The 10,859-nt window shown below is 40.2% G+C and overlaps 1 protein-coding gene across 2 annotated transcripts in view; it reads left to right on the forward strand.

The window, feature by feature from the left end:
* CPNE4 (copine 4) overlaps positions 1-8,926 on the forward strand; it is a 327,733-nt gene extending 318,807 nt beyond the window's left edge. For both annotated transcript variants that reach the window (XM_054021033.1, XM_054021034.1), the window contains 2 exons: positions 2,542-2,778; positions 8,367-8,926. In XM_054021033.1, the coding sequence (XP_053877008.1) occupies positions 2,542-2,778; positions 8,367-8,498 (369 nt within the window). In that variant the 3' untranslated portion in view covers positions 8,499-8,926. The remainder of the gene's footprint in view (positions 1-2,541; positions 2,779-8,366) is intronic.
* Positions 8,927-10,859: the final 1,933 nt, after the last annotated feature.

Genomic DNA, 10,859 nt, shown 5'->3' on the forward strand with positions numbered 1-10,859 from the left:
GAACAAAAGAGCCATTTTGGAATGAAGTGGCCTGATTCTCCAATGCCTTTCACCTCATGCAGCCATTTGTATCTGTGCAAAATGCTACCAAATCGGGATGGCAGCATTTTGTGTTCACTTTGCACAGGTGTAAATGATAGCATAAAGTGCAAAGCATTAGGGGTAGGCCCTAAATACATTTGATCTTAGGAGGCAAAGGTTTAAAAAAGATGGCCTTGTCCATGCTGGAAGCTCCCTTGTTTCTCTGGGATCATATTCAACTATGACTGTAGAACTTGGTTTGCTTTTCCCATCATGAAGTGTTCTGTTGCTTTTAACAATAGTAAGAAAAGCCTGCACCTCTCCATTTGTGATAAGACCCATGACAGTTTCTTTCAGCTGAAAGGCCTAAGTACAGAATTTATTTTAAATGTGACTGAAATGCGTTGTACTTATTCGCCCTCTACCCAGCAGGACTCAAAATGAGGGAGGGAAAATGTGTTAGTGCTGTGAAGCATCATCTACAATTGGCTCTGAAAAATGTGCAGGAATAGCATTGATGTTGGAGTCAGAGATGAAAGAAATTCTTGCATGCCGCTGAGGGGAAGAGGATTGCACTGTATATCATACCAGAACAGATCTGTACAATGGCACCATTGTCATCACCACAGCTAGGGCTTTCCCAGAGTTTTCTTCTTCTGTCTGGTATATAGCTGCAGTAGTGTTCTCCACGCAACAGTTTTAAATAGAATTGTTTAATGCAGAGGAAGATGAATGAATTACGGCATAGTTTAGTCCTTAGGGGCTAGACTTCTTAAAAGAATCCACTTAGGGTGACCAGACAGCACGTGTGAAAAATTGGGACACTTCTTTTTTCGAAGGGGAAGGGGCGGTATAGTTGCATACATAAGACACAGCCCTTAATATCAAGACAATTTCGATATTATTGGGACATCTGGTCACCCTAAATCCACCAGACAGAGTCCATCTAGTCCCAGGACATTACACTGAGAGTCTGAAGACCTGGGCTCTCTTCTCAGTTCTCTCACTGAATTAGAGTGTGACATTAAGCAAGTTGCTTCACCTCTCTGTACTTCAGTTTCCTCATCTATAAAATGAGGATATTAACGCTTAACCACCTTTGTTAAGGGGGTCTGGATGAAAAGTAGCGCATGTGTAATAAATAGTATTATTATATTGTATTCAGTTTTCATTTAAAACGTAACTATAATCACCGCTCCACAGTTGAGATGTCCAGGTTGAGAGGTTGGCTGCTGATCAAAATATAGAACACTGTGGGCTGTATTTCGCACATTGGACTCCAAGGATCTATTATAACTGTGTTTAGATAGAAAAGAAAAGAAAAAACACATTTATTTTACTTTGCAGCATGACTCTTCAGGAAAAAAAATCTTTGTGTGTTTTGATTTTCACACACGAGAGGCAATGAATGTGTGTGTGTGTGTGTGTGTGTGTGTGTGTGTGTTTGTGTGTGTGTGTGTATACATTTTATATATGGATAATATTACAGCTCAACTTTAACTGTATGGAGTTTCTCTGCTTTGTTCCCACACGCACCGTGACTCAGTTCTACTACTGCCTATACAGGAATCAGTTTCCTTGTAAAGTACATTCATAAAGTGCACCCCAGCTGCCTTGCTGTCCAGAAAGGCCCAAGTGCGAGTCATTCTTCCTCATTTATCAAATGAATCCCATTTCATCTAGTTCAGTGTAACTCAGAGTAGGGAAAGGAACTGACAAATGCACGAAAATGCTTAATCTCTTTTAGAAACCTGAGAATGACTCAACCTCCCCTCTGGGTTTGAAAGTGGATTTGAAAAAGTTCCTCATTCTCTCTCCACTCCCAAGTCATATTTCCTCTCCTGGGGGAGCCCCTGTCACGCTCGTGGACAAACTAGGAACCCCCCCACCCCATGCATTAGTCCTCCCCTGAGTGCCGAGAGATGGTAAAGCAGCCTCCATTGCGCAGAAAGCTGCACTCACCCTACCTACCTGACAGCAATGTTGGCTCCCTAAACAGAGCTGTTGTGATCTCCATAACAGTTCTTCCCCAGCTTCAGATACTGGAATGCAGCATCTCTCTCTGCCTCTTTTCTCCTTCCATTGGTTCTCAGCAAAAGAGTGTAGTCAGAAACCATCAGCAGAGGAAAGTGAGTCACGTAGGAATCACAAGGCAAGGGGGATCCAGACCAGTCAAGCCTCCAAGCAAAAGTCCTGACACCCGCCATGCTCCTAGCAGCCAGGAATCCACCATTCTCCTCAACATAGTATTCCTCTTGGCTTCCCCTACCTCCTGGAAATTAGCCAAACCCCAGTTAAAAAACACCTGAAGATAATTTAGGGGTAACCCCAATGGAGTTTGATTCCTGTGGGATGCAATCTACCTCTGAGAACATTTTTTTTTAAAAAAACAGACTTTGTCCAAAGCCATGGTTTATGGTTGCCATAAACGTGCATTAGAAAAAGCGAGGAAGCTTAAGATAAAGGTTTATATAACAAATGACATTTCCCCCTGCTCTTCTCTCCTTCCCCAACCCACAGCAATATTTCATCTTGCTGATTCTGACGGACGGCGTGATCACAGACATGGCTGACACCCGGGAGGCCATCGTTCATGCCTCCCACCTGCCTATGTCAGTCATCATCGTTGGGGTTGGAAATGCCGATTTCAGCGATATGCAGATGCTAGATGGCGACGATGGGATTTTGAGGTCCCCCAAGGGCGAGCCTGTTCTTCGAGACATCGTCCAGTTTGTGCCATTTAGGAACTTCAAACATGTAAGATGGATTTTCAGTCTGTTCGGTTTAGAGGCTGAGTTTCAGACACTGCTCTTAGCTTAGATTGAAACAAGAACTCGAGTGCACCAATCCCAACAAAATGGCAGCGTTTTATTTTGAAAATGAAATGGAATAAAGCTAAGATGCATGAGAGAGAAGGAAAAAAAGAGAGGGGAGAATAACTATATTTCAATGGGACATTGAGGTGTCTCCTGTTTGGTTACAATATAAGCCCTCAGTTCTGTATTTCTCAGTTTTTCTCCTCTCATTTATATTTGTCCTGATTTATTTTAAACCTCTGTTTTTCTTCCTTCTTTGTTTGGCTCTCGTCCCTGAGGCCTATAGTATCCCCCAGATTGGTCATTTCCACATAGAGACTGGAATCACTGTGAATTTGAGCTCACACAGTTTACATCAGATTGTTTCCTTGTCAGAATTCAACACCCTAAACCAGCAGAGGCAAGACCATCCATGGGGAGGTCCAGTGATTCCTTGTTGCCTCCTCCCACCTCCCATTCCGTCTCCCCAAACTCTGTGTAAGCATAACACCTTGAATCCACTGCCAGCCACTATTACCCAGAATGCACCCTTAGGGGGTGGAGGGTGGGAGATACATTATGAAAAGGTTAAAGTGGACCAGCTTTATCTTACCTGCTAAAACTGATGGGGGAACATGGCAATGGAGTGCAGCCATGCCCTGGCCCTGCACAGTCCCGTCCCCAAGCACCACCTCCGAGGTGATAGCACCTGAAACTCTCAACGTCAGCCCTGACTTTCTTCAGGGTCAGGGAAACTCAGGCACCATGTCACAGAAGCAACTCTCCCACATACAGTGAGGCTTCACAGGATCCCATTTTCTTCCTTCCTGGAGGGAGGGAGGGAGGGGTGTGTGTGTGTGTGTGTGTGTGTGTGTGTGTGTGTGCCAACTTTCTCTTATCTGTCCTCTTTACCTCTTCTGACCTCAACTATCTGTCCTCTTTACCTCTTTTGTTCTTTCTCCAGCCTCATTTCTCTCCCTTTCCCTCTTCTTTCTCTGTCTCTCCCCTTTTTCCTTCTTACCTTAGTAAATCTGCTTCCTGTCTTTTAGCAGCAAGGAGCCTTGGAACTATGTTTTCACTATTTAATTCTAACTAGTTCTTTCCACTGTACTGTATCCTATTAACTGAATTTCTTTTTCTTTGTGGAATAGACCATGCAGCTCTTATGTACTAGTTAACCACAGTTCTGGATTTATATCCACCAAAGGTTATGGATTGTTGAGGGCCTATTACATCTATGGGTTGTTCTGTGTCTTCAAATACGTGTCTCTTGCTTACATTTTGTTGCCCTCTGCTTTTTTATTACCAGAAGGAGATTCTCAGTTCATCTTCTCCTCTTCCAAATCTCATTTTGCCACATTTTAATGAAAAACACACATCCCTCCTACACCTACAAGGTCCCATTGTGACATTTGCCCCAGTCTCACAGAATAACCTGGTTTCTCTCATCTCTCCAGCTTTAGTTTGGGGTAAACTTAGATTCTGGGAGGCAGATCCTCAGTCAGTGTAAAACTGTCATAGTTCCACTGAAGTCATCAACTATTACTTGTCAGTGCTACTAAGCCAGCTATTAAATAGAAGCTTTAACAAGGTGTGATCGTGACCTGCTCATCATTCAAAATTCCCCTCTACAGCTAATCACAGTGTGCAGCTTTTCACTTTAGATGCAGTGTATTGTGAAAGCATTGAAAGGTAAGTTATTTGAGTTGGTACTAGCCCTCCTTTTAGTTAGTTGAAAATATGTTTCCATGAGGAACTGGCAAAGCCAGCTTCTTTTTCTGTTTTTAGTGCCATATTGTGACTTTAGGACAGAGCTGAAATCATCCTTGATTGATCCTGACCATTGCAATTCTTTCTGGACACTGAATATATTGTGCTGCTGGTAACTTGTGAGAGAGTCTGATCTTCATTGCCAATTGTAGGTAAATTACAAGTATCTGTTGTCTTTAGTAGTTTTAGGTTAACTTTCAGAAATTTGAAAGGGTAGCAATCTTGGAAAGTTATTTTGCTCATTAAAAGAAGAGAAACTTGGTCTCTCTCTCTATAGATATACACAATATTCTCTCCATATCAGAAGACCCATGTAACTTATAAAGCATGGTATTCAGTCTCTTTATTGAGATCTTGAGTGTCTCAGCTTAACACTTTAAGGTGCACAAATGCCAGTGTAATAGGTGCAAAATAAATGCTTGTGATGATAACCACCTCTTGATAAATCTCTTTATTATAGGAAGTACCCACGATAATGTTTCTGTTAGCAAGGTGGGGTTCCTTGCCTGCCTACATTTGGACAATACTAGCCTAACTGAAAATCTACCTCATGGGTCTATTAGAATAACTTGTTGGATCACTATAATTACAGGAGAAAGAGGTGAAGTCTGGAAAGGAGAATGAGTAAAAATGAGCATATAAAATCGATCCCTGGGGGCAGGTCTTGATTCAGAAAGGCACTTAAGCATAATCATAACTTTCAGCACATAAGTAGTCTCATTTAAGTGATTGGGATTACTCACAAGCTTAAAGTTAAGCATGTGCTTAAGTGCTTTGCTGGATCAGGACTTCTGTAGGAAGTGAGTATTGTCCTTTGTTAGTGTTCATAGTCATTCTAATACCAACTGTATAATTTCATTATGAAGGCCTAATGCTATGAGGTGCTGAGCTCTTCCTGCACGCTGTCACTTAGCACCTTGGAGGATAACATTTTTATATTTGTAAGATATTCAGCGCAGGGACCATGCCTTCTAGACTAGTCTCTCAAGGATAATGCACACCTTGATGCTGTAGAAAGAATTATAATAGTGGTGGTTCTTAGCAAATCCTAGAATCATGGGACTTTGATAACAACCCAGGTAGTCACTACAGTTAAAAACAATGGTCCACAAGTATTGTGCATCTTGACTAGATTCCACATTTAGCCTGACTGCTATGGGGTAACATGAAAATAAAGAGAGAAAATGTTTTCTCTGGACTGAACTGAATTTCTGTCCTCCAAAATTATCATCATCCAAACATTTGTGTGTCATTCTCTAATAAAAGCAGAACAGTGATGCCCATGAACAATTGCCAAAATGTATAAGAATATGAAAATCGCATGTAACAAATGGCATTCTGCGATGGAGATTTTAAGCATTGAATGTTTCAGCTTTTTGGACTCATGATAGATGTACCATGCACAAATCTGATGCAGCCTGTGGATCGTTTTCCATTTTCCGTTGTGTTTAACCATAAAGCCTAACAACTGTGACTTAATAACACGTATCACGGAAGAGTGTGGAAAGCCAAGCTCCTACCTCTGCAAGGAGCAATGTTTTGTACTATGCTTTGTAATTAAAGATTAAGCATGGTGAGCCTCTAGAACTGAATCAAAGTCATTTGTAATGTATACCAATTATCATCAGAGGGAAGTATTTTCCCACTGCTGGCTGAGTTGATTGTTGTGTATTAACCATCAGTTGAGAAGTATTTGTCTTGAGTTGTTTGTTGCTACAATGCTGTTCAAGCGTATCATTAAATGCAGGAAAAATGTTATAGTGAAAATTAATTTATCATCTGTGTTAAATTCCTATGAAGAATTACTCTTATTTTTTATCATTGATGAAATGCCATTCGAGCACATGTGCTTTACAGACCAAAGACATAAATAAGGTGTTGTTCTTATTTACACAAAGACCTCTTTACACCACTTTGGCCTTAAAGCGGGTGCACATTGCCAGAGCAAGGAGAATCAGGCCCATGATCCATACACTGAGAAACTTACCAGCTAGGGCCCCAATTCTGGAATGAGATCCACCAGAATGGACTCTGAAGTGAATGGGACTCTGTAATGTGAACCCACAATAAAGGGTCCATTTACGGAGTTGATGCTTTCATTAAATAAAACTGACACTAACAGAGAGAAGAGGTGATGATGTGGTGGGGCAGGAGTATTGGTATTGAACTGATTTTCAGAAGTATTGAATGCCGCCCCCACCCCACATTAAAGTCAATCGGAAATGCTTTGAAAACTGAGCCATGTAAAGCCCTGTAGATTCTTGGTTTTGCATTGCACATGTTGTATTAGTTCCTTTGCCTTTCTGTTCTTTATATGAGTCTATTTGTGTTAATTTGGCCCGGAGGTGGCGGTCAGTGTAGTAATAGCGCTTGCGTATTTGGGGCGAATTTTCCCAAATTCTCAGCCCTGGCCTAAATTTGCTGCTCTTCCACTAAAGTCAATAGGTGTTTTCTATTGATTTCAGTGGGAGCAGAGTTAGGCCACTGCTGAACACTTGTGAAAATGCCACATTTATCCTTCTAAAGGGATTAATACTGAAGGGCTTTGTAACTTCTTATACCTGGAAAAAATAGATGTACGTGTTCTGTCCCCAGAAGGGTTTGTTTTGCCTTGTCTGTTTGTTTATGCAGAAGTGTCTCATGCATTTGAACAGTTGACTGCCTCTGCAGATTTCAGTTCAAATGTCATAATGTGAAGCTAATTCCCTTTTATTTTTTTTACTGTTTTAATTTTTTTTTACATTACCAGTAAAGCACAAGAACTCAAAATGCAGATATTAGTTTTGCTTCCTCTAATTTATGCCAGGATTTCCTCATTATTTATATACTTTGTTACTATTAAATTAATCTAAATTAACTGCATTTTTTTCTGTACCTTTGGATTGGCATGTTTATACATATAAGTAAATGTAGCAATCTCTAATGATAATGTGTGGCCTGTGCACATGCAGACGGTCACAGCTATGGAATCTCTCTGCATTTAAGGGTCTTTGAATGAAAATATGTAGCACGTGCAGAGACACTGCCACTAGGTTAGACCCGTAATTTACATTTGGGTTGTTTTATGGCTTCATGAAGCCTATCAGGGAAATGTTTTTCACATTTGTTTTAATTTCAATAAAAACATTTTTATTTGAATTTAAAACTTCCCCCAGAACTTAAACGAAGGCTTCCCTTTCACATGGTTGACTTTGAACGCAGTGGAGTCGCTAACATGCTTACCATTAAGCTTATGCTTAAGTCTTTGTAGGATTGGAGCCTAAAAACTAAAAACCTAACTCGTTGAGTTTTATTGTCTAGACCGCTTAGGAGCGAAGGGTAAACAAACAGCAGGGATGGTGAAAAGTAAAGTAGTCTTTTCACATTCTTTTAAATCCTCTTCAATTTGACAGTCTTATAGTTAACACAGACAAGAGAATTTTGACCAGGCAATCCCTTTAGTTCTGACTTGGCCTTCTCATGGACAGCAGTCAAGCAAAAATATACAGTGGTACAGCAATTGCAGTGTAATGTCCTCATCCCACACTCAGAACTGAGCAGGTGGCAGGCTGGGCAAAGCCTTGAGGACTTTAGTGAGGTTTTGTGCAGGTGCAGGGGTGTGCTGACACAGAATCACTTGCAGTATTAGGCCCTGAAATAGTGTCATGTACTTTGATAGCTATTGGTCTGGTTTTATTCCATGCTTATGACCATGAACTCCCAGCACCTCTGGTTATAAGACCAGTCGGCACCTTTTGCATAGCGACAGGTTAACACTGTGTTTTCTACCATTTCCTGCAGGCATCCCCAGCTGCACTAGCAAAAAGCGTTTTGGCTGAAGTTCCAAATCAAGTGGTGGACTATTACAATGGCAAAGGGATTAAACCAAAATGTATGTCAGAGTACGAGTCTTCCAGGACACTAGCGCCATGAACTTCCCCGCACACTTTTACAGAGCTCAAAACTGCTACTACTACAACTACCGTACTTTAAAACAAACAACAAAATAGCACGTTTTGGTGATTTTTAACTAAAATAATTTTTTTTGCATGTGTAGCCTAAAGGCTTGAATCTGTTAAGCAGTTGTTATTGTTGAAAACTTTTTATGGGAAGAAGGAAACTAACTCTTTACAGCATGTCGCCTTGAAATAAAAAGTTATCTGTATCTGGTTTTTATACAGGTTTGTTGAAATTTTGCTAAATTTCTTATTATCTTTCCACTGTAAAGCATTTTGAAACATTTGAGAGCAGATAGCCAAAATACCTTTGGTTTTATCTGCTGCGAAACGAAAGATTTTTCAAAATGGCAGATGCATGAACTGTATTTTGCATGTTTAAAATAAAAACAACACAGTTTTGCAGTTGTTGTCTTTATTTCTCTCTTGCCACAAAGTTGCCTGCTCTAAACCCTGTATTTGGCACACTGTACTTCAAGGAAAGAATGACCAAAGCATTCTAAGACACTTCTGAAAGACTACGCCCCAAAGCATGGACAGTTCTAATGACAGCAGCTTATAACAGGGGTGCCCAAACAAGCCCAACCAGCCTATGGCTTCATTGACAATTGTCAAGAGCCCAAGGGCATATCTGATTAGTGTAACATGAGCAGACTATAGCTGCATTCATCTTTAATATAGAGGTATGGTCCTCGAGGACTACATGTGCTTAAGTGCCATGTTCCATCTAGATCCACGCAACTTGACTGGCTGGTACGTGGGCAACATTTTGGCCACCTTTGATTTATAATCAGGCCTGTTTTTGAGTTGTTTTGTTTGTATTTTTCATTTCATTCACAATACCAATTTTTTGCGTGGAGCACTATCCAAGACAGATGTTGCATAGCCTAATTTTGACAAAGAAAATAGCTTGAAGGCTTCGTTGGTTCAGAGTTGCTTGTATACAGTGAAAAGGCTGTTTTATACCAGAAGACTATTAGACCTACTTTTTTAATGGGGTGAGGGAGGAAAATAACAAATTGTGTTTAGATTTAGAATCCCTCCATTTACAAAAAAACAGGTTATGATTTCTAGTGTCTAAGGTCTAACATCAAGTTTTGCAAAATACACAGCAGCTAAATACACAAACTGTTAAAGGATGATGGTGAAATTTTGGCCAAAATATCTATTTAGGGTGAGACATTTTTCCGAAGCCCTCAGTATTGACCCAACTCTGCTCCCATTGAAGTCAATGAGAGTTTTGCCATTGACTGCAACAGAATCAGGCTAATGGTGAGTGCTTTGGAAAATTCCACCCTTACTCTGTAGTTTTCTTAAAATGTGTTTAAAAGCATGGATTTCTGCATAATATATAGTTTTAGTTTTCTTGTTTTCATTTAAAAGTACTTTCTAAAGAATCAGTTTTGATAGATGGTTTGGTACCATTCGATGAAGATAATGTATATCTGTAAAGTGTGTCCAGCACATTTCACTTCTATTCCATCTGTGTCCTTGCAGAGTAATTTCTCTAACTGCCTAATAAGTATTCCTTCAGGTGATCTGATGTTGAACAGCAGAGATATCTGTTGGCCAATTTTACTTGGTCATAGGTGTAAATTGTCTATAGATGTCCCAGGCGATAGATCTCAAATCCACTTTTTCATTTAATGGTTGACTGTGCACTTAGGGTCTGTGTCAGCTGATATCAGCTAACACCAGTGTGCAGCAGATCTCTCCCTCTAGGGTTCTATTTTTGCAAGAAAATACAATGATTTCTCCTATTATAGACTACCCAGCTCTGCCAACGCATCTCATTACTGACCTATAACCCCCTGGCTTTCCCAGGCCTGATTTTCCTCTTTTTTGGATCTTTTTTTCTACTTCCAAAGGAAGCCTTGTCAGCTGAGTGGTTCAAGCACAGAACTGGAATTCAGTAGTTCTGTGTTTTTCGCTTTGCCACTGATTTATTGTGTGATCTAGGGCAAGTGGTTTAATTTCTTTGTGCTTCAGTGTCCTTATCTGCAATGTGGGATGATAACTTTTAATGAGTTGAACCACAAAGGAGTGTTGTGTGACTTAATTCATTAATTTTTGGAAGATGCTTTGAGATCCTGAATGGCAAGGTGCTATACTCAGTTAAAGAAAACATTTTTTCATGACCTATAAATTCAATAGCCAATTTCTTTTTCTTGTCAGGGTCTTTCGTCAACTTATAGAGAAGAAACTGTATCAATGTACATTGACTGCATATAGCAATGACTGCTGCTTAACTAAAAGGGTGAGATGGTACAGGGACAATGAGTGAGGACCAAGAGAATTATTTCACTTTTTTTAAAGTAGGAGAGTTAGTAGTATCAAG

Source organism: Malaclemys terrapin, chromosome 2, assembly GCF_027887155.1.
Source record: "Malaclemys terrapin pileata isolate rMalTer1 chromosome 2, rMalTer1.hap1, whole genome shotgun sequence".
Taxonomy (NCBI): Eukaryota; Metazoa; Chordata; order Testudines; family Emydidae; genus Malaclemys; species Malaclemys terrapin.